General features: G+C 40.1%; 1 protein-coding gene across 4 annotated transcripts; it reads left to right on the top strand.

Moving 5' to 3' along the window:
• The first annotated feature begins 71 nt into the window (after window positions 1-71).
• On the top strand, window positions 72-24,093 carry ATP5F1C (ATP synthase F1 subunit gamma). 4 transcript variants are annotated; one of them, XM_075997597.1, is made up of 10 exons: window positions 72-169; window positions 9,512-9,546; window positions 11,919-12,050; window positions 15,237-15,441; window positions 16,769-16,912; window positions 17,033-17,097; window positions 19,449-19,604; window positions 20,249-20,345; window positions 22,696-22,732; window positions 23,370-24,093. In XM_075997597.1, exons 2-9 carry the CDS (start codon window positions 9,528-9,530, stop codon window positions 22,700-22,702), a joined length of 825 nt encoding a protein of 274 aa, XP_075853712.1. In that variant the 5' UTR covers window positions 72-169; window positions 9,512-9,527; the 3' UTR covers window positions 22,703-22,732; window positions 23,370-24,093. The 4 variants fall into 4 exon arrangements, with proteins under 4 accessions (XP_075853712.1, XP_075853713.1, XP_075853714.1 ...); XM_075997598.1 differs by having other exon boundaries at window positions 72-173; XM_075997599.1 differs by lacking the exon at window positions 22,696-22,732.
• The last annotated feature ends 466 nt before the right edge of the window (window positions 24,094-24,559 follow it).

Genomic DNA, 24,559 nt, shown 5'->3' with positions numbered 1-24,559 from the left:
GCGGGGGAGGAGGAGAGGCGGGGGGGGGGAGGCTGGGTTCCAACGCCCGCGAGACTTCCCTGGGTTTGGCGCGAGGGAGCGGGACCGAAGGAGAAAGCGAGGTGGGAGGGGCGCGTAGGGAAGCCTCCGCGCGTGCGCCGTGAGGCCTGTCTGAGCGACCTTCAGCGCGGTTGGTATGGTCGCGTTCTCTTCAGTGGGTGGGCGTCGCGGGGGTCCCGGCCGGGGGCTTGCGGCCGCGGTGGCACGCCGGGTTGCGGGGAGGACCGCGAGGCATGGAAGGGCTCTGTCGGATGCGGTGGAGGGGCGGGCAGGGCGCGCGGAGCAGGCCCGCGGCGGCGGGCCCGGGGCAGGCCGCTCGGCCCTCAGGGGCCCCGGGGCGGCCGGGCTGCGGGAAGCGACTCCGAGCCCGGAAGGGCGCGCGCCGGGGGCTCCGGCGGCGCAAGGTCACGCCGCGTCCCCTGCGGCCGGCGGGGTCACCGGGGCTCCGGGGACTGCGGCCTTAGGCCGAATGCGTGCCAGGGCGGCCTCGGATTCATTTCGGCCAGTGAATCGTTCCTTCCCGAGCTTCAGCTGCGAGCCGGGCCCCGGGCCTCGGGGGGCTCTTCGGCAGGGCCCGCGAGGCGGCGGGGGGCCCGCGAGACGGCCCGGCGGGGGGGCCCGCGAGACGGCCCGGCGGAAGGCGCCGCCGCTCTGCTCTGTGTCCTTGAGGCGGGCAAAGTGCGTGCCCTCCTGCGCCGGGGGTCGTCTGGGTGCGGAAGGGACCTCGGGGGTCTGTTGGCGGAGACGGGAAAGACACCTGGCACTGTCTCGGAGTCATTTTTAGCCGAAGCAGTGACCCTGCAAGGTCATGGAATTGTCTCGAGGTCCCGAGGAGGAGGAGGAGAGAGATAGGCGTGAAGTGGCCTTTATGAACTGCCCTGCAGGTAAAGGGTGCCACAAGTTTTGAGAGTTTTAAGCATTCGTTGGCGGGGGTCGGGGAAAGATGTATATACTTAAAGGGCCTAGGAAGTTGGTTTGTGCATGGTCCTGCAAAAGAGGGTGACGTGTTTTGAAGCTTGACGACACGGAAGAATTTCACACAGGGTACTAAGGGGATTGATTAGCTGTAGGGTTGTGTCCTAGCACTGGCCTGGTTTTACAGTATGGAGGATTTCTAAGAAGCTGCGGAACTAAAGTAGATTTTTGTATCCTGATTCACGTTGAAGGGACTTTAAAGCATTAATTGAAATAGATGCGTTTTTCATGAAGCAAAGAATTTGTAGCAGTATACAAGATTTTCAGTGTACTGAAGTGATGTGCATTAGCTACATAAAATTCTTGGTGGATTGGCCTTGGAAGTCTTTTTTTTTTTTTTTAAATATTGGAAAAGAATATTCATGGCAGTTAAGTCACTTTGTAGTCGAACTCTGTATGGGGCAGGTTGTCCCATTTGTTAACCACTCAGCAGACATTTGCTGGAAGCCTGCTTTGCACCATTTGATGCTATGGAAAGTGCTAAAATGTGGTGGTGGACAAATAAATACCATATCAGCTTCCTGGGGCAGTTTCAGGCATGCAGTGGTGCTCAGCAGACATTAGCTCCCCTGTCCTTCCCCTTTTGCTATGCTTATATTATTTGTCAGTGTTTTTATGTTTTTATAGAGACAGGGTCTTGCTATGTTGCCCAGGCTGGTCTCCAATTCCTGGGGTGCAAGCAATCCTCCATCCTCAGTCTCCCAAAGTGTTGAGATTACAGGCGTGAGCCCAGCCTGTCAGTATTTTTAGAATTTTGTTATCCAAGTTGATCTTTAAAAAGTGGAAAGAGTTTCTAAAACAAAGGCAAAATATTTTACATAAAATTTTAGAAATACCTTTTTAGAAAAACACCTGTAAGACAATTTGAAGATCTTTTAGTAAAGGATGGTTTTAAATAAGAGCTCTCGGTCTGAGATAACTGCTGTTGTCATAGTCCTGACCTTCATCCCTTTGGAATACTGGGTTTCAGTGGTCAAACATCCGTGTTCCACTATGGAAAGCATATTCTGCCCTCTTCACATATTCCAGCATTATTGGTGCTTCATGTCTTTTCCACCTTTTCTGCCCTTTCTCTTCTGATTAATTATAATTGCCTTTTGAATTCAGAAGTTAAAACCATCTTAAAGTTTCACATTCCACAGAATTAGTTTGGAAGGGGAGAAAACTACCTTTGCCTTCACTGAACCATGAAGAGGCATTTCCGTGGTTCTGTTTTGATTATTGAAACCTTTTAAAAGTGCAATCTGTTAATGTTGCAGTTTTTTTTAGGGAGGTTTGCATGCTAACGAAGTAAACATAAGTCTTAATTAAAATCATAGTGGAGTTATTTTAGCTGTTTAGGGTATCAGCAGAATGCCCTAACTTTTTGGAAATTAAACCTGTTTTTTTTTAAGTTGCATTTAATAAAATGTAAATTAAACATTTGAGAAAAAGAGTCCTTGATTTTACTGTCTTCAAATCTGGGGAAAACACATTTCTATTTCCTTAGTGTGCACTGTCATTATTGTAGGATATCAGTGGTTGTGAATCAAACAACATACACTGAAGAGAGATGGCGTTTCAGTAGAGAAAAGGCAGGTTGTCATCTGAAACGATGAAAGCAGATATTTACTGGTAAATTACAAAGTAAGGCCGTAGAGTGTGGTGCTTACTGTGGTAGTAAGAATTGGACTCTGATCCCAGCTGCCGAATCTTGGTATTTGAACCCTAATTGCCACTTGGTGGCTGTGTGACTGTGGGCAAGTTACTTAGTGTCTGCACCGCTGGTTCCTCATCCTTTAAATCAGCAGTCCCCCACCTTTTTGGCACTAGGGACCCGTTTCATGGATGACAGCTTTTCCGCAGACAGTAGGGATGGGGTGGGGCTGGGGATTGGGTACCACAGCTTTAAATGGAGGTAATGGGAGTATACAATTCGTTGGGTTGGTGTGAGGGTTAAAGGAGTATTTGCAGAGGACCTAGAAGAGTGGGAGAAATGCTGGTATGGATCCAAATGCTGTATATCAATTGAAAAATAAAAACGAGTTCATAAATACAGTTACTACATAAATAAAATGTAAGGAGGTTTATTATACTTGCCAAAGAAGGAAAAGAAGATACATTTGTGAGTATGGATTGGAGAATTATGAAGGAAATGTTTCTTGGTGGGGGGGCAGAGGATGGACTTTTACACATTCAGTATCAGAATTAGATGAAGTTCATGATTTTGACTCCCTTCCCCACTGCTGTAAGCTCTTGTAGCTGTGATGTATGGTCATGGTAGGTAATGGTAATCCACAACCCGTTTGATTTTTCCATCTGCTGAATTTACGCATTTCACATTTCTCAATCCCCTGAGGATTTCTCAGGACGTGGTGCAGTGATTCGGAGCATTCTTTATCTTCTCATCTGCCAAAATAGTATAATCAGTAAAGCAAGCCATCCCTAAAGAGAGTTCGACTAGCTCATGCCTGTGCTGTACTCAAATTGTACTTAAAAAATAAAGTAGTAACATAAGCATCTTCAGAGCTAAATGAAAGCTACACATGAGAGCTTCAAAACCCGTGGAATTAGGGCATGCGCACAGCACAAAGAATCACAGAAGGTGCTTCCTCTCCGTACCTCTCACTTGGAGTACTTAAGGAAGCCCAAACATATCTGTTCGTCCACATATGGTATGCAAATCAAATTCGTTCCATATGGTATTCTCTGACTAGAAACTGGTGTCAGTTAAATTGAAGTGTCTGCCTAAAACCATAACATCCAAATGTCATTTGTTACAGCTGATAAATTTAGAGTGTTCTGGGGGGAAAGTCATCACTATACTGAAAAGGGAAAGTTGGCCAAAAAAATTATGTTACTGTTCAAGTGCCATTATGAGAAATTGTTATTACTAGAACAGTCATTATGTCAGATAGTCTACACTCTGAAATAGCAGTGCTTGTCAGTATTTGCCAGCTTTTATCTTTTCCTTTAATAGATCCATTCTTAACACCAAACCTAATGGTTTTCATGTAGTCCCTTTCCTCTTATTTTCTTTATGGCTGAGTATTACTAGTATTGAGCTGGATAATTTAGAGATTTTTTTCTTTTTTTTTTTTTTTTGAGACAGAGTCTCGCTTTGTTGCCCAGGCTAGAGTGAGTGCCGTGGCGTCAGCCTAGCTCACAGCAACCTCAAACTCCTGGGCTCGAGTGATCCTTCTGCCTCAGCCTCCCGAGTAGCTGGGACTACAGGCATGTGCCACCATGCCCGGCTAATTTTTTATATATATATCAGTTGGCCAATTAATTTCTTTCTATTTATAGTAGAGACGGGGTCTCGCTCTTGCTCAGGCTGGTTTCGAACTCCTGACCTTGAGCAATCCGCCAGCCTCGGCCTCCCAAGAGCTAGGATTACAGGCGTGAGCCACAGCGCCCGGCCTTAGAGATTTTTTTCTTAACTGCAGCCTCAAACTCGTGGGCTCAAGTGATCCTTCTGCCTCAATCACCTGACTAGGTAGGACTACAGGTACATGCCACTACATATGTACCTGGCCAAATTTTTTATTTTTTGAAGAGATGGGGTCTCGCTCTGTTCCCCAGGCTGGTCTTAAACTCCTGGGCTCAAGCAATCCTCCTACTTCGGCCTCCCAAAGTGCTGTGATCACAGGCATGAGCCACAGTGCCCAGCCCCAGACTTATTTTTATGTACATAAACATACCACAAAAATGAGAACATATAACATGTATCATTTAATAACCTGCATTTTTTAATAGACTACTTTTTATGGAAAAATTGGGCATTTAGTATGGAGAGTGCCATATATACCCATTTGCCACTCTGGACAGTTTGCCCTATTAACATATTGCATTAGAGTAGTATATATGCTACAATTGATGAATCATATTACTACTTTTTTTTTTTTTTTTAAAGAGAGGAGGTCTGTCAGGCTAGAGTGTGGTGGTATGATCATAGCTCACTGCAGCCTCAAACTCTTGGGCTCAATCCATCCTCCTGCCTCAGCCTCCCAAGTAGCTGGAACCACAGGCCCCTGCTACCACGGCTGGCCTTGGTACATTATTATTAACTGGAGTCTATAGTTTCATTAAGGTTCACTCTGTTACACAGTTCTGTGGGTTTTGACAAATACTTAACGACATGTATCCACCATTACAGTATCATGCAGGATAGCTTCGCTGCCCCAAAAAGCTTTCCTTCACTCTCCCCCAAACCCTAACAACCACTTGATCTCTTTACTGTTGCTATAGTCTTGTCTTTTCTGGCTTGTCTTATAGTTAGGATCATATAGTAGATAGTCTTTTTCAGAGTGCCTTCTTTCACTTAGCAATGTACTTAAGGTTTCTCCATGTCTTTTCAGGGCTTGATAGCTCATTTGTTTTTTTGCTGAATAATACTCTATCATATGGATGTTCGAGAGTTAGGTTATCTGTTTATTCACATTGAAGGACATCTGGGTTGCTTCCGGGTTTTTGGCAGTTGTGAGTAGAGCTGTTTTAAACACTTGTGTGTAGGTTTTGTGTGGACATGAGTTTTCAGCTCAGTTGGGTAAATACCTAGGAACATGATTGCTGGGTCATATGTTAAGACTATGTTTAGTTTTGTAAGAAACTGCCAAAACATCTTCCAAAGTTGGAAATTGAGGGTTTCTGTCTTCAATTTCGCATCCCTGCCAACAGTCAATGAGAATTCTGTTTGCTCCACATCCTCCTCATCCTTTGGTGGTATCAGTTTTTTGGACTTCATCCATTCTTGTAGGTGTGTGGTGGTATTTTACTGTTTTAATTTGGGTTCTCTAATGACATGATACTGAGCATCATTTTATATGCTTACTTGTCATCTGTTCATTTTCTTTGGTGAGGTGTCCAGATCTTTTTCCCATGTTTTATTTAAGTTATTATTGTTGCATTTTAAGAGTTGTACACTTTAAATACAAGTCCTTTATGAGAAATGTGTTTTGAAAACATTTTCTCCCTATCTGTGGCTTGTCTTTTCATTTCTCTTAACAGTGTTTTCCATAGAGCAGAACTTTTAAATTTCCATAAAGTCCAACTTACCAGTTTTTTTCTGTCATGGGTCATGCTTTTGGTGTCTTATCTACAAACTCGTTGCCAAGCCTGAGGCTCCCAGATTTTCTCCTGTGGTATTTTGCAGAAGTTGTATAGTTTTGCATTTTACATTTAGATTTGCGATCCATTTTGAGTTAATTTTTGTGAAGGATGTATAGGTCATTGTCTAGATTAATATTTTTGCATGTGGGTGTTCAGTTCTTCTGGTGCCATTCATTAAAAATGATATCCTTTCATCATTGAACTTGCTCCTTTGTCAAAGCTCTATTTACTATATTCTGTGGGTCTGTTTATGGGCTGTTACAGTAACTTTATAGTAGGTTTTGAAGTCAGGTGGTGTCAGTCCTCAGCTTTGTTGTTCTTTTTCAATATTGTTTGGCTACTCTGGGTCTTTTGCCTTTCCATATAGACTTTTAAATCAGTTTATTGATCCAGCAAAACACACTTTTCATTGTTTAATGAAAAAAAGTAAAAAGTAAAGTAAGTAATAAGTAAATAAAGTAAGTAAAAAGTAAGTAATAAGATAAATTAAAATTAATTAAAAAAAGAAAAATAAATAAATAAATAAATTTATTGATACCCACAAAGTAACTTGCTCAGATTTTGATTGGAATTGTGTTGAATCTATAGATCAAGTTGGGAGGAATTGACATCTTAGCAACATTGAGTCTTCCTACCCATGAATATACAATCTCTCTTCATTTATTTAGATCTTTGACTTCTTTCATCAGAGTTTTGTAGTTTTTCTTATGTAGATCTCGTATTTATAGCTAACTCTTTTTTTTTTTTTTTTTTTTTTGAGAAAGAGTCTCACTTTGTTGCCCAGGCTAGAGTGAGTGCCATGGCGTCAGCCTAGCTCACAGCAACCTCAAACTCCTGGGCTCAAGCGATCCTGCTGCCTCAGCCTCCTGAGTAGCCAGGACTACAGGCATGCGCCACCATGCCTGGCTAATTTTTTCTATATATATTAGTTGGCCAAGCCTCGGCCTCCCAGAGTGCTAGGATTACAGGCATGAGCCACCGCACCTGGCCCCTCTTTTTTTAGTGCTTTGTTAAAATTGTAAAATACATGTAACATAAAATTTATTATTTTAAGCACACAATTCAATGGATTTTTTTTTAACTTTAAGTCCAGTTGTTCATAGCTGGTACATAGTAAAGCAGTTAGCTTTTGTATGCATTAACTTTATATCCCGCAACTTGCTGCAATTGCTTATTGGTTCTAGGAGGGTTGTTTTTATTTTTATTCTTTGGGGTTGTCTACATAAATAATCATGTCATCTATGAACAACAAGTTTTATTTCTTCCCTCCTAATCTATGTGCCTCCTACTTCCTTTTGTTGTCTTAATTGCATTAGCTGGGACTTCCAGTGTGTTGTAGAGTAAGAGTGATAAGAGGGGATATCCTTGTCTCGTTCCCAGTCTCAGGAAAGCTGCTCGATTCTCACCATTAAATTCCAGATTTTTTTACATTTTTTATTGAGTTGAGGAAGTTTTTCTCTATTCCTAGTTTACTGAGAGACTTTATCATGAATGGGTGTATTAGATTAATATTGAACTAATTTTGCATACCTGGAATAAATATTAGTCATGGTATATAATTCTTTTTTGGTGTTGTTTTTTTTTTTAAGACAGAGTCTCACTCTTTGCCAGGGCTAAAGTGCGGTGGCGTCAGCCTAGCTCACAGCAACCTCAAACTCCTGGGCTCAAGCAATCCTCCTGCCTTAGCCTCCCGAGTAGGTGGGACTACAGGCGTGAGCCACCATGTCTGGCTCATTTTTTTCTATATATTTTTAGTTGGCCAATTAATTTATTTCTGTTTTTAGCAGAGGTGGGGTCTCACTGTTGCTCAGGCAGGTCTTGAACTCCTGAGCTCAAATGATCTGCCCACCTCTGCATCCCAGAGTGCTAGGATTACAGGCGTGAGCCACCACGCCCGGCCTATAATTGTTTTTAATATTAGTTGGATTCAATTTGCCAATGCATTGTTGAGGATTTTTGTATCTGTGCTTGCAAGAGATATTAGTCACCATCCACTGAAGTCATTAAATTAGAAACTTTAAAGCATTCTTATTATTTTCCTTTCCACTAAAAATTTGCTCTCAAATTAGTATCTTGTTGCTTTGCCAACATATCCATCCAGGTTCTTGCTCTTTCTTGTCCAGAAGCTGCAGCAGCCCATGTCTTCAGTGCTTATCAATATTCCAGCCTCATCTTATGCTTGTCATTGCCATCTGAGATTCTCTGCTGAAACACTAACCTGATTCTGTTCCTGGGTATGCCCTCCGTAGGCCCTCCTTTATGCACGAATTTACTGATTCTTCAATTCTCCCATGTAGTAGCTTTGCCTGCCAACACAGATACTTTGTGTGGATTCAAAGATGAAGAGATAATTTAATATGTTTTTTTGGGGGGCGGGGTTGTTTTTTTTTTTTTTTTGAGACAGAGTCTCACTCTGTTGCCCAGGCTAGAGTGAGTGCCATGGCGTCAGCCTAGCTCACAGCAACCTCAAACTCGAGGGCTCAAGCGATCCTCCTGTCTCAGCCTCCCGAGTAGCTGGGACTATAGGCATGCGCCACCATGCCCGGCTCATTTTTTCTATATATATATATATATATATATATATATATATTGACCAATTAATTTTTTTCTATTTATAGTAGAGACAGGGTCTTGCTCTTGCTCAGGCTGGTTTCAAACTCCTGACCTCAAGCAATCTGCCCGACTCGGCCTCCCAGAGTGCTAGGATTACAGGCGTGAGCCACCGGGCCCGGGCAATTTAATATGTTTTAACAAGTCTTCCCTGCTAGGGCAGGGACTCTCTCATTCATCTTTCACTAACATTTAAGTCTAATCATTTTGACTTTTGTGCATTAGCACGTTAATTATGAGATAATAATATGCTCCTTGTGGTCAGAGACCATGTCCTGTTCACCAGTGCCTGAAACACAGAAGCTGCTTAGTAGATGTTTATTGAGTTGAATTGAAAAAGTGAAGAATCAGTTCAAATAAACTGTGCTTTCACACAGGTGGCCATGTTAGGCTGTATCATTGTCTCTAGTATTTGAAAAGGTTGCTGTAAACTAAGGAAGGGATTGGTTTTTAGAGGTGGTTGGCCTTGATTTGAGCTGTAGTTGGGCAGCCTCACAAGGAGAAGGACTTTGCTGTTACGGAAGGGATACAGGTAGGATGTGGAGGGGGAAATGGAGCATTTATGAATGCATTTGTGGTTCCTGTGAGAGGCAGGTGTTAGAGCGCGGCCAAATAAAACGCCTTTGATACAGGGTTTGTTATCAGTATTAAGGAATGTAAATACATAGATGAGTCTGTTCCTGTACATTCAGAGTACTGTATTTGATAGATTGTTTCTTTATGGGGTATTGTTTAAATAAATATGTTAACTCTAAAAGTTTTTTTTCTTACCTTGTGTTCTTGAAACCTTTGTTCTCAGGGTCCAAGTTTGAAATATGGCAACTTTGAAAGATAGTAAGTATGTTATTTGTTTCAATATGTGAATTAAGAAAAACTAAATTTTGCCAAATTAATACTTAAAAATATACTACTTTGGCCAACTATATATATATATATATATATATATATATATATATATATTTGGTCAAAGCTGACAGACTATATCTACGTTGTATGTGTGACATTGAACTTGTCTTGGAAAAGACCAGTAAGAGGTGGCACACTAGAAAGTTGTGTTCTGATTCTGTTGTCTGTAGAATGACAATACCATAACTATTAGGTCATTAAATATGAAATGTCTGATCTCAAATTAGAAGTTAAGTTTATTATATCTCAAACAAGAAGCAGTACAGTCAAAGTATGTGCCTAAACTATCAACACAGTTTTGCCATCCTAACGTTAGCTTGCTTATGCCAGCAGCAAAGAAGCCTGGAGAGCGAGTGGCGATGAAATTACAAAAGGCGTTTTCCACTGCTTGTTGAGAATTGAATATTTTTCCCTGGAAGAAGTGGTAGTCAGTTGGTGCAAGGTCTGCTGAATACGCTGGATGACAGAGTTTCCAAGTCCAGCTTCTATAGCTTGAGCAGCGTTGTTTTTTGCAACCTGTGGTGTTGCAAGAGGTCTGAACTGTCTCTATTGGCTATTTTCGGCTAATTCATTGCAGACATCCTCATCATTTCATCTAGTTGGTTGCAGTAGGCACCCGCTGTCATAGACTGACCAGGTTTCATGAAGCTGTAGCAGATAATACAAGCACTAGACCACTGGACACCATTAGCTTTTTTTTTTTTGATGAATATTTGGTTATGCACTGCGTTTTGGCACTTCATCTTTATCCAGCCATTGTGCCAAACACTTGCAGTTGTCAGAAAGAATCCATTTGTCATCACACGTAACAATATGGTATAGAAATGGCTCACCTTTATGTCATGACAGCAAAAAAAGGCAAGCTTCAAGACAATTTCTCTTCTGACGCTTGTTTAATTCACGCAGTACCCATCTATCCAGCTTCTTTACCTTGCAGGTTTGTTTCACATGGTCCAATGTTGTTGGAATAGTAACGTCAAACCTTGCTTCTAATTCACGTGTAGATTGAGATGGATTCGCTTCAGCCACAGCTTTCAACTCATCATTATGCACATTGGTCTCAGGTTGCCCATGTGGCTTATTTTCAAGATTAAAATCACCAGAATAGAGCTTCTCAAACCACTGACATACTGTGCATTCATTAGTCATATCCTTCCCAAATACTTTGATGATATTTCAAGCTGTCTGTGCTGCATTGGTTCCACGATGGAACTCATATTCAAAAATAACATTAGTCTTTTACTTATCCATGGTTTCACAAAAATTGCTCTAAAAAAATTGAAAGATAATCACAAGCCAGAATATGCATTTGAAAGAATGAGATGTACCTTCACAATAAAAAAAAAAATGTGTCAAAGTGAAATGTCAGAGATAGCAACTGTCAAACATAGTACTTAAGGAAATTGGACATTCCATGCTTAATAACCTAATAGAAAAAAATTATATTGTTTGTATATATATAAAAATAACGTTATGGAATATGTGGTTAAGGCCATTTTCAATACATTTAATGTTTTCAGTGTATAATATACTGTTCTCTTACATTGCCATTGTTTAAGTAACAGCTAGTCTTGTCCTTCTTTTCTTTTCTTTTTTTTTTTCTTTTTCTTTTTTGAGGCAGAGTCTCACTCTGTCAACCTGGCTATACAGTGGCATCATCATAGCTCACTGCAACCTCCAACTCCTGGGCTCAAGTGATCCTCCTGCCTCAGCCTCCCAAGTAGTTGGGACTATAGGTGCATGGCACCATGCTCAACTAGTATTTTGTGTGTGTGTGTGTGTGTGTTGTCTGTTTTTTATTAGAGATGGGGTCTCTTGTTTAGGCTGGTCTTGAACTCCTGAGCTCAAGTGTGCTTCCACCTTTGCTTCCCAAAGTGCCAGGCTTACAGGTATGAGCCACTGCACCCGTGGCCTTGCCCTTCTTTTATCAGTACTAGTTCTAACATTAAGATTGGTTTACACCTGGAACAAGAGCGAGACCCTGTCTCTACAAAAAGTAGAAAAAAATTAGCTGGGTGTGGTGACATGTAACTATAGTCTCAGCTACTTGGAAGGCTGAGGCAGGAGGATGGCTTAAGCCCAAGAATTTGAGGTTCCAGTGAGCTGTGATGATGTCACTGTACTATAGCCAGGGCAATAGAATAAGACCCCATCTCAAAAAAAGACTGGTTTAACATCATGCTGTTTGTTGTTGGTCTAAGCGCTAGACCAATCCTACCTTGCACTTTGGAAAAATATTTCAGTAAATTCACAATGAAATTATAATTCCTTTGTCTTAACACAGCACTTCTATTTTTCAGTTACCAGGCGACTGAAGTCCATCAAAAACATCCAGAAAATTACCAAGTCTATGAAAATGGTAGCAGCAGCAAAATATGCCCGAGCTGAGAGGGATCTGAAACCAGCTCGAGTGTACGGAACAGGATCTTTGGGTAAGAGAAGAGTAATTCACAAATTACAAAGAAGTAGCGAACCTAAAGAAGATTCCTGATGGCTTTTATTTAGTGCTTATGGTGATGCCAGGCTTATGCTGGTACCTTACATGTACTCATTTTTCATGTACATGCACTTGACATGTTTTCACAGCAACCTTGTGCAGATAGTAACTGTTAGAGTCCTTGCTTTGCAGATGAGAACTGAAGCATGCTCAAGTTCAGTAACTTGCCCAAGATCACATTTAAAGGTACAAAAAACCTCTGTTTAAACCTACATGGTTTGGCATCAAAGCCAGCATATTTGTTAACCACCATATGTGACTCTGTTGACTTTAAATATATTCTGAAATTTGTCCCAGATTGTCACATATACAACCCAAAAGAACTTGGAAACAGTGCATTAGTCACAAAGTGCTTGATTTCGTCCTGTGACCTTACGGTGTGCTATTTTAGGACTGCAGGGTGGGGTGGGTGGGAGGGGGTGGCACCCTGCAGTGGAGAGTTGACTGAGTGGCCGTGGTTGTGACTGATGGTGTTTTGAGAATGTGAATGATGTGGAAGCGGGAAGACAGCTGAAAACCTTCATTTTTAAGGTATCTTACTTAATAACTTTCCTTACCCTTTCAAAAGTATGAAGATATTTTTCCTTTACAATTTTATGAAATCCATCCCTGATTAGTCTTCTTAATGGAGAAGTGACATGGTAGTTAAAAAAGGAGTTTATACTTTATTTTTAAATGCTTTTACACTACTTTGATTATAAATTTGTCTTGGAAATAAGCAAAATTGTGAAGAGGTGGAAAGTTCCCATTTTAACCTGTAATCTGTCTTAACTCTGTTCTCTGTCTTAATTCTTCCTTAACCACTATCTTATCCTGAATTAAGGACACCTAAGAGAATTTTAACTTAGTATTATGGGGAAATTATACAGTGAACACCCATTTATCTACCACTCAATAATCTTAAGGCCATCCAGATTTTCAGTTTAGGGCTTATATCCTCCCAAAGGAGTATTTCCACAGTAGTCAGGTCGCTGGTGCTTGGTCTCTGGCCTCTACCTGCCACACCTCCCCCGCCCACACTGCTGCTGGGTCTTCCGTCTGCAGACTGCTCCTGTCCCTCACCTCAGTCATGTTGCCACCCAAATGCCACTTCCTTAAGAGGCCTGCTCAAGCCACCTCGTCCCAGGGAGCATCTGCTTTCATCACTTCATGTACTTGGCTTACACCTTTTTTTCTCACATATGTCATTACATGACACATTGTGTCCTTGTTGGCTTGTTTTATTATCTGACTACCCTCCTAGAATATTGGCTTCATTCCTGTATCCCAGGCCCCTAGAACAGTGCTAGCTGACTCACTGTAGGTGCTCAATAAGCAAGCGAATGTGAGCTGAGGGAAGATGGATCTCGCCAAAAGAATACATAGTGGAATGTTTGAATATCAGCTTAGAAAGCAAAATTGACTTATTTCCAAATTGAAGATAATGTATATATTAAGATTAGATGTAGAATTACCTCGTGCAGTAATTTTCTTGTGCCCTTTCATATCTTTCTTTTTTTGTTGTTGTTTTATTTTGAGATGGTGTTTCACTGTTGCCCAGGCTGGTCTCAAATTCTTGGGCTTAAGCAATCCTCCCGAGTAGCTGGGACAGCAGGCACACACCACTGTGCCTGGCCTTATATCTTTTTAAATATTTATACTGCTGAAGAAAATTTTATTTAAGAAAATAATAGTACACTATGCCTCAGTTGAAATAATTCCTTGCTTTAAAAATTCTGTATTTTGGTACAAAGCAGAGTTGATGGGTTCGGTTTTGGCCATCCTTCCCAGCTCCAAACTGTTTGCTCTCATGAGTCATGTTCTCTGCCTGGCACAATACAAAGAATGTGGTTGATGGCTCAGTAAACACTGGTTAGCCAGAGATGGTGGTCTGCACCTGTAGTCCTAGCTACTCGGGAGGCTGAAGCAGGAGGATTGTTTGAGCCCAGAAATTTGAGGTTACGGTGAGCTATGATTACACTCCAGCCTGAGCGATAGAGCCAGACCTGGTCTCAAAAAACTAAATAAATAAAAATTTAAAGTAGACATTTTGTGCTGAACAATATAAAACATAAAAGGACTTAAAAGAAGTGTTCTCTTTCTTCCATTGCTCACTGACAAAAGAAAAATGACCCAAAAAAAAGTAAAATTAAAATATTAAAAAAAAAAAAAAAGAAATGTTCTCCCCACTACCCTGAACTTTGGAGTTGAGTATTTATTTCTGTGAGCTTTTTGTGGGAGATTCTCAGGCATTCAAATTTGAGAATCACTGCCCTCTACTGTAAAAGGACATAGTTGGAATTGTGGGTAAATGTGGTGGTCGTGAGAATGTGTCTCGCACCTACAGGGAGCCCCAGCTCCCTGGCCCCAGTTGCTGAAACCCACCCTGCATTTGACCAGGCCACGCTTCCCAGGGGCTCCTCCTAGCTGTGAGCAGGAGACTGAGGCTGGCTGACAGCTTTGCTGAACTGCACAGTGGTCTAGCAGCTGCCCCTACACCTTTCTTGCTCTCCTTCCCATGAGTCAGACTGGGATCGTGGTGGGTCTCTCAGACTCTTCCAACTTCCTTTCAGTTCTCATGGGCGTTTCACATTGCAAAATCCATGTACCTTCACTCTCATTTACTCTGCACTTGGCCTCTGCTTCTTGGAAGACCAGACCAACAAAGTGAACTTGGTAAAATAATGCTAAAAATAAAGTGGCATGCATTATTTTAATATGAAGAGCTATTTCTAAGAATTTGATACGCGGATTATATGAGCTTCTTAGTAAATACTTGCTTCCTACTGTTTTGGTTGTATACTAGAGGTTTGCGTTCATAAAAGTCTGATATCTAGGTAAGTAGGGACCTCTATAATTCTGGCCTCTTTACATGTTCTTTACTTGTATTAGATATTTCTTTTGGTCAGTATTTAAGATTTATCGGCCATTAATTGACTCTTAGGATCTTTTGTTACAATAGGGATTTAAAGTTTTATGGTTTTCAGCCTTGTTGTAAACAGAACAAGTACACAAACACTTTTCATTGTTCTTGTTTAAATGTAATTTTGAAAATAGCCAGCTTGTTTGTAAATTGGGGATTATTACTATATTTAGTATAAATTGCATATAAAAAATTCTTGCTTTTGTTTTTGTTTTTAAGCTCTTTACGAAAAAGCTGATATTAAGGTGCCTGAAGACAAGAAGAAGCACCTCATCATTGGTGTGTCCTCAGATAGAGGGCTTTGTGGTGCCATCCATTCCTCAGTTGCCAAGCAGATGAAAACTGAGGTGGCTTCGCTCACAGCAGCCGGGAAAGAAGTTATGATTGTTGGAATTGGTGAAAAAATCAGGGGCATACTTTATAGGTAATTTAAACATAATATTGTTCGTGTTCATACAATACAAGCATTAAGAAATGCTCTGTGAAAATTTTTGATAAATTATCAAAAATTTCTTGGATAGTTTAAGCAAATTGTCTTTCTTGGATACCTTTTTTGGTATACTCCCAGACAGGTTTTGGTTTCATTGTTATTTTTCCCAGGATATATTGGTATGTAAATATATATATATATATACCATGTTTTCCACTTGTATTTTGCTTCTCCTTCATTTAACCACTTCGGTATTGCGCTCACTGGCTGCAAAGCCTCGCCCACAGCCGGCACTCACAGTCCGCACGACAGTCTGTGCTGTGCATTGACCACGCGTCCGTTCTGCTCTTGTGTGATGAGGAAAGCTTGAAAGCACTGAGAGCTTGTTTTACTTTACAGGCAGCTTTACTTGTAATGTAAATCAGAATAGGTAACATCTACATATATGTTTTCATTATGTTATTTTTAAATGTTCACAATTTTATTTTGATAAATGAAACATTAGAAACGTCATATCACGGCTGTCGGCTACAGTCAACGTGCGCGTTCATCTGTGGCTGTCGACTATAGTCAACGCTCGTACCAAAGTGGTTAAACTATAAATTGAATATGATAGGAATATTAGAAGCTATTGGCATTAAGACAAAGATAGAAGCTGTGGAGAAGTTACAGCCTGGAAATGTTAGCAGTGAGCAGTAGTTTATTAGGATTAGAAGGAGAGAAATAAAGGCACAGGCGGTGGCTCATGCCTGTAATCCTAGCACTCTGGGAGGCCGAGGCTGGTGGATCTTTATGAGCTCAGAAGTGTGAGACCAGCCTGAGCAAGACTGAGACCCCGTCTCTACTAAAAATAGAAAGAAATTACTTGGACAGTTAAAAATATACAGGAAAAACTAGCCCGGCATGGTGGCACATGCCTGTAGTCCCAGCTACTCGGGAGGCTGAGGCAGGAGGATTCCTTGAGCCCAGGAGTTTGAGGTTGCTGTGAGCTAGGCTGACGCCATGGCACTCTAGCCTGGGCAACAAAGTGAGACTCTGTCTCAAAAAAGGTGGGGGGGCATAATTTTTAGTCCTTAGTCCTTTGTAAGTTCTGCAGGAACGGCATAATCATGATGTATGGAACAGCTTAACTCAGGGAACCCCAATAACCACCCACGTGCCCAAAAAATCTTGATCCATGGTGATGTTTTTTTTTTGTTGTTGTTGTTCCCTATGTTCTTTCAGCAGAAGTATTCTGTTAAACTATTGCACATAAAAAAATTCTTGCTTGATTGTTTTTAAGCTCCATATGAAAAGTCTTATCTCTTTATTTTCTCAATAGGACTCATTCTGACCAGTTTCTGGTGGCATTCAAAGAAGTGGGCAGAAAGCCCCCTACTTTTGGAGATGCGTCAGTCATTGCCCTTGAGTTACTAAATTCTGGATATGAGTTTGATGAAGGCTCTATCATCTTTAATCGTTTCAGGCAAGGAAAATTTACATATCAAAGCTTTTTTATGTTCATGTTTTTCCTATTTTGAAATAACTGAATGTCTACTTGTTTAAAAATTACTTTGAGATTTACATTTGTTTTTGTGATTTCTAGGTCTGTCATCTCCTATAAGACAGAAGAAAAACCCATCTTCTCTCTTAATACCATTGCAAGTGCTGGTAAGTTGTATTTATATGAGAAGTATTTTCACATGTAGAGTGGACAGATTTATACACTAAGGAAGATAGTGTTTGTCAGGATATCCTTTTGTAACTGTAGCAAAATTATTGGGGACTGTTTCTAAGAAGCACCATCGATTAGTGACCTCCAGGATACCTTAATTCAGTCATTGTTGGACAACTCTTATTCCATTCCTTCATTAATTGAACAAATACATATTTATTGAGGTTCATCATTAGATCATCTGGCCTTAAGGATTGAGAGCCTAGCCGGAAATCAGCTTTGCAATTTGTGTGTGGGAATTCTACCTAACTACAATACAACCAGAAGCTCTAGAATAAAAATTTGAATAGTATTCACAACTAATTTACGTTGACTCACTCAGTTCTTTTATTATTTGAATAAAGTCATCATTGTTTAGTGAATCATCCTAGAAATAATATTCTAGAACTCATTTTACTTTTCTAGGGCTTTTTCCCCTTCTACATACCATATTTCATCTATTTTGTGGGATATACTTTTTTACATTTTAATATCTAATATTGGGATGCCTCTACCAGTCAATGGAATGTCATTTTTAATTGGCTATGTTTTCTTCTTTCTTTTTCTTTTTTTCTTATTGAGACAGAGCCTCACACTGTTGCTTGGGCTAGAATGCCGTGGCGTCAGCCTAACTCACAGCAACCTCAATCTCCTGGGCTGAAGCTATTCTACTGCCTCAGCCTCCTGAGTAGCTGGGACTACAGGCATGCTCCACCATGCACGGCTAATTTTTTGTATATATATTTTTAGTTGGTCGATTTAATTTCTGTCTGTTTTTAGTAGAGACGGGGTCTCGCTCAGGCTGGTTTCAAACTTCTGACCTTGAGCAGTTGGCCCATCTCAGCCTCCCAGAGTGCTAGGATTACAGGCGTGAGCCACCACGCCTGGCCTCTTCTTTCTTAATGATACATAAAATAGGTGTTATGACCAATACCATTTTAAATTTTATGAAAGTACTATTTCACCACTTTACCCTAGTGAATGAATTTTGAAATGTGCTGCTAAATGTCTACAACATTAAAGCTAAAATTCTTCAAACCCATTCTTGTTGGTATAAAAATTAAGAAAAAAAAATTTTTTTAATATAAAGTAACAAGAAAGAAAAAAACCCTAAAATTCATATCAGCTTCTACTCTTCAGTCTCCCACTCTTTTGTGTGCTTAGAAAGGTTTTCCCTCTCATTTTCCAGATTGATACATTCATATTTCTCCAGTAATCAAATGGCTAAATTGGAATTATTGTGCAGGTTGAGTATCCCGCATCTGAAATGCTTGGGACCAGAAGTGTTTTGGATTTCAGAATATTTGCATATTTATAATGAGATATCTTGGGAATGGAACCCAAGTCTAAACATAAAATTCATTTATGTTTCATATACATCTTATACACATGGCTTGAAGGTAATTTTATACAATATTTGTAATAATTTTGGGCGTGAAAGTTTTGACTGTGACCCATCACTGGAAGTCAGGTGTGGAATTTCCACTTGTGATCACGTCGGTTTTCAAAAAACTGGGGATTCTTGGAGCATTTTGGATTGAACTTTTGGATGAGGGATACTTAACCTGTATTACACTATATTGTTTTTTTGTTTGTTTGTTTGTGTTTTGTTTTTTTGAGGCAGAGTCTCACTCTGTTGCCCAGGCTAGAGTGCCATGGCATCAGCCTAGTTCACAGCAACCTCCAACTCCTGGGCTCAGGCGATCCTCCTGCCTCAGCCTCCCCAGTAGCTGGGATTACAGGCATGCGCCACCATGACCGGCTAATTTTTTCTGTATATTTTAAGTTGGCCAATTAATTTCTTTCTATGTTTAGTAGAGATGGGGTCTCGCTCTTGCTCAGGCTGGTCTCGAATTCCTGACCTTGAGCAATCCTCCCGCCTTGGCCTTCCAGAGTGCTAGGATTACAGGCGTGAGCCACCGCGCCCGGCCTGGTTTTAATTCTTAATTTTTTTTTCCCAAAAAACCATTTACTTAGTGCTTGCTGGCTTTGTAACAGGGACTTGCTACATGCTGGCCAGAGGACTTGGTAACCATGAGATTTAGTGCCACTACTTTAAATGTTGACTTCTTCATTTTTAAGCATCTGCAGTAGATGCTTAATATCAAGTGATTTGTTACACATATTTTGCTTAAAATAAGCTATAATCCATAGTGTGGTAATAGCTGAAATAGTAGAACCAATTCATTCAATTTATTTTATGTAACTTCTGTCACCATAAAGGAGTTTCATACTAGTAAAGCTGTTTTTGATGAAATAAATCTTTGCTCTGTATGACTTCAACGAAATTCATCACTTGTTTTGACAGAGACTATGAGTATCTACGATGATATTGATTCTGATGTGCTGCAAAATTACCAAGAATACAATCTGGCTAACATCATCTACTACTCTTTGAAGGAGTCTACCACCAGTGAGCAGAGTGCTAGGATGACAGCCATGGACAACGCCAGCAAGAACGCTTGTAAGTACACAGTACGGAGGGTGCTACGGGAGTTCTTGTGCGCACACACTGTCTGCTGAGAGGAGTCTGTTGTGTAGAAACTACCGTAGGCCGGGCGCAGTGGATCACGCCTGTAATCCCAGCACTTTGGGAGGCCAAGGCAGGAGGATTGCTTGAGCCAAGGAGTTCAAAACCAGCCTGAGCAACATAGCGAGGCCCCACTTCTATAAAAAAAAATTTTTTTTTAAGTTAGCCAGCTGTGGTGGTGTGTACCTGTAGTCGCAGTTATTCAGGGGTTGGAGGTAGGAGGATCACTTGAGCCCAGGAGTTTGAGGTTGCAGTGAGCTATGATGATGCTGCTGCATTCTAACCCAGGAAGTAGAGTGAGGCCCTGCCTCAAAAAACAATACAAAACAAAACCTTACCACATGATTCTCTGCCTACAGGGAAGTATGTCTCACTCGATAGGTAGTGGGTTTGCAAGCACTATGAAAAGGTGTCCTATGGAAGACATAACAATATCTTCATAAAATTTTTTGAGAGATCAACTTTGGTACCCAAAAAGAAACTCTTATTTTTAAATTAAGCAACAGAAGTTATTAATTAACAAGTTGTTATTTTCTGGTTTTAGATTTTGTTGTCTCATCTTTTTGTTTTGTCTGTAGCTGATATGATTGATAAGTTGACTTTGACATTCAACCGCACCCGCCAAGCTGTCATCACGAAAGAGTTGATTGAAATTATCTCTGGTGCTGCAGCTCTGTAAGTCATCCCAGATTGTTGCCTTCCGAGAGTTTTTTTCTCATCTCCCTGTGACTGCTTGTTTAACCTTTGGATGCTTAAAAGTTTTCTGTTCTGTTTTGTCTGTTAAAGTTGAAATGATTCATTGCTGAATCTTGCATCCTTACTCTTAAGGATATAAAGATTGGACAAAAATGAGATCGCTTTGGCTTATTTTGATGTTTTAGCTGAAACAGTGAGGCTTAGTTTCTTCTATTTAGAGATAGGTATGTTGCCAGCTTTCACTTTCCTAAAGTATTGCAAACAAGGATGTGGATAATTCAGTATCGTTTATAAAATCTGTCTTTGCAATCTAAAGAATTATAAGGCTTTTTTAGTTACGGGTCTGGCTTTGGATTTGGTTTTAACATAAATCTATAAACCGTTGATGTACATAGTTGTACTATATTGGTTTTATATTTGTATTTTTCTTGTTTTATTATTTTTTATTGTTTTGTCTTTTTTCTCAAATATTTTCCATCTGCTGTTGGTTGAATCTGCAGATATGGAGGGCCAACAGTATTCTGCTTTCCTTAAAAAAATTTCTTGGTTGTTTAGAAATTTTAATGTTTGTGAAACATAGGTTAAGATAAGGGGAATTTTATTCAAAGAATCAAGGCGAATACCCACTCTATACAAAATACAGTACGAGGCATAGTGTTAAAGATGTTATCTTTCAAGGCATTTATATTCTGACAGGATAAGAAACATGTAGGTAATTATGATGAAAGATAAGGTATGTTATCTTTAAGTTCTTTCTTAATCTCCTAATTGGTTTCCAACTTTTAGCTTCCAAATCTTTCTTGAATCTTTCTCCTTCTTTATACCCCTTTAATGCAGATCCTTGTCATTTCTCTTCTGAATTAAAGTATTTTTTTGAGTGCCTCTTAAGTGCCAGAGCCTGTGTTAGACATTGAAGATGCAGTGGTAACAGTATTTGCCCTCAAAGAGCTAACACTCTTACCAGGAAAGACAACATTAAATAAGAAATTACAGCAGAACAGGGGTTGCCAAACTGTGGCCCTGAGCTAAGAATGGATTTTTCATTTTTAAAGGATTATTAAAAAGAGTGCCTGGGCAGCAGAGTGAGATCCCATCTCTTGAAAAGAGAGACAGTATGTGACCCCACAAAGCTTCAGCCATCTTGGTCTACTTCTACATACCTACAGATACGCCGTGCTCTTTCTCACCTCCAAAAGGCACATCACCTTTCATCCGTGTGCTTTTGTCTGAAATGCCATTCTTTCCGTCCCCTTGCTCCCTGTTCTTCAGCTGACTGCCTCCAGTTTATCCTTCCTGAGCTGGGGAATCCTTTCTTCCAGAAGATGCTCCTTCACAGTCTCAGTTATCTTTCTTTGGAGGCCTATGCTTCCCTTTATGCTAGCTCTTACAACATTGCATTAGGAATTGCCTTTTTATTTGTGTGCTTCTAGGGGCTAGGATGGGACCGTGTCTTATTCCCTTCAGTGTCCCCATTGCCTGGTACATAACCTCCTCCTTGCCATATGCCTGCAAATGCTACGCTGATTTCTTGGATGTTGTGTGAGTGTCAAAAGTCCTGGAGGAAGAACCGTGTTCTGCAGCCTCCAGGGCTGTGTGAGATCCACAGAGCCCAAGATTCTTGCTCTTGGAATGTTAGGTATGAATGAGAAGGATACATCTGCAGAATTAAAGACCAGGCCTTCTTGATTAGGAATGTGGGAAACCTGACTTAAAAGTAGCAAAATCACGGGAAATGAGGAAAAGGGGACTGGGACATAAAACTGAGAATTTAGAGAAAACAACCCGAGGTAATTGGAAAGTGACCATTAAATTTTTTGCTTTCTAGAAGAGTAATGTAAATCTTTATATAAAAAGTTAACCGTGCAGTGCTGAGGTTGGATTGCTTATGTGAATGGACTTGCATGTGCTGTAACCTATCAGTTATTATGGTTCAAGACTTTAATATAAACATATTTGGCTATTTAGTAATAAAATTATGCCTGTGAATAAACCATAATATTTGAAGTGTCAAGTATTAGTTGCCAGCCTAAAAATTTTAAATATGTCGTATGCTATTTATAGGAAAAACAGTAACTTAAATATGTTCATAGTTTTCTCTATTTGCATGAACATGTTTTTTATTGCTTCTAACCAGATTGGTATCTATAACTTTTTATAATAATCACTGAATCTGTTCTAAAGGAATATTTTGGTATTTACATGATCTACTCAAGGTGGCAAGTAAAGAAATGGACTTTTTAAATTGCAAATTACATGTGATTAACTAGCATGGATTGCTTCTTGACCTGCTTGTTTTGTGTTTGTCTTTTTCTTCTAATATAATAACCAGGGATTAATGAAAATCAAGTTCCATCCTCAGATAAGAGGTAAAGTTCACGTATTCTTCCCCGTATCTCTTCAGGAAAGAAAGCTAGCTAGATATAATTGAAGTGAACTTAGCAATGGTGAAACTGCTTCTCTGTGATCTAGATTGGCAGGGGCCAATTTCAGAAGTGGCCAACTTGTGGGAATGTCTGGGCAATGCTAGTGGGCTTTTATTTTTTTTTAATTTACTAAATGTGTTGATCACAGAAAATGTAGATATAAGAAAATAAATTTTAAGGATAGACAGCATTATTTTGAGATAGGTTGGTGAAGAGTGGTGGTTCTCCAACTTTGTGGTCTCGGACTCCTTCATGTCTGATTTAACAGAAGGCAGCTAGATTCTTACCTATTTCTGTGTTAATTTTTTTGTGATGTCATGCATCAGGTAGCCCCTACAGAATTCCACGGTGTACTCTTGAGAGTAAAACAGGCAAATAACATTATTATGAAAATAGTTTTGCCTTCATGAGCCCCATGAAAGGTTCCCCAGATCAAAATTTGAGAATCACTGGAATAGGGTAACATTTTATTATATAAATTCAGTTTATACCCCACTTAAATATGTATTATCTCTTGACATTGTTTTTTTCCCAAAAATATATTACTTGATTTTTACTTGTTTTGTACTTTGTTTTTCAGGTAAAGAAGGAAAATTCAGCCAGCTGATTTGTTTTTAACTTACTGCTGTTTTGTCAGAAGAAGTTGTTGCTCCACTGTTTGAATGAAGACAGCAAGATATTTGTAAATTATCTTACAATAAACAACTTAAAATAAGAAAATCATTGTCTTATAAGAATAGTTAAACATTTTCAAAATGAGATGATGCTAAAATATTTTAAAATATGAACATGCTACTATTAAAAATTTTTAGTAGAAGATCATTTAAGAGTTTCTTCCGATTTTACAGTTCTCCGCCAACCGTAGCAAGTCCAGCCTCTGGGGCTGCGGTGGAAGGAAGGGACTGCAGGCTACCTCAGCCCCAACTTCCCCCCTTTTGCGGCCTTAAGGAACGGTCAGTCAAATGAACAGAAGTGCTCCAAGAGGCATTTGCTATTTCTCATGCATAGGATACAGAGTTCCAAGCATATATTTATTATAATTTGTGGGGTTTTTTGGCTGGAAAGCAGAGGCCCACAGCCAGAGCCAGGCACATGTGCTTCCATTATAAATTTGTTTTTAAAACATCTTTCCGAGCACTGAAGAAAGTATGATGTTCATATTTAGGTAACTACTAACACAGGCTGCCTGAAGGCTGATTCCACACATGAAGTTGGCCATGCTAAAACGTCAGGGTTTTTAAATTACAAAAGTAATATATAAATTCCAATGAAATATAAAATAAATAAAACATTCTTAACAGTTTGATGTATGTTACTCTTGGCTTTTAAAAACCATTAAATAAATGTATATACTTAGAAATGATTTTTTAAATATTTTACCAACTATATGTGATTCGTGTAGAAATTGATTAGCAAGTGCAGACCTGTAAAGAGATCAGTACTGCCGCTGTGTAAGAAAGAGAAAAGAAACTGACCAGAGCCTCAGGGGGCCTTTCCTAACACCCCTGAATCTTACAGGAGCCACTTTGGGGAAACAGCTCACCACAGCTGAGGCATCAGGCAGAGGTGTAGTGTGAACAAAGTCCCAGACACCTTGCAGGAATGTTGGCTTGCAGATACTGATATGGGTGTGTCCCCCCCCTCCCAAAAAATGACCCAAGCAGATCACCCCTCAGTGAAGCTCATGGCCGACAAGCCCCAATCCCGAGTCCAGAGCCTCTCATCAGCCCATCAGGCGGCTGGGAAAACTCAGAACAGGAATTGGCAAAC

This window comes from Microcebus murinus, chromosome 25 (assembly GCF_040939455.1).
Source record: "Microcebus murinus isolate Inina chromosome 25, M.murinus_Inina_mat1.0, whole genome shotgun sequence".
NCBI classification, from domain to species: domain Eukaryota; kingdom Metazoa; phylum Chordata; class Mammalia; order Primates; family Cheirogaleidae; genus Microcebus; species Microcebus murinus.
Note: the sequence above shows the minus strand (reverse complement) of the source record. Positions and strands in the feature narration are given on the sequence as shown.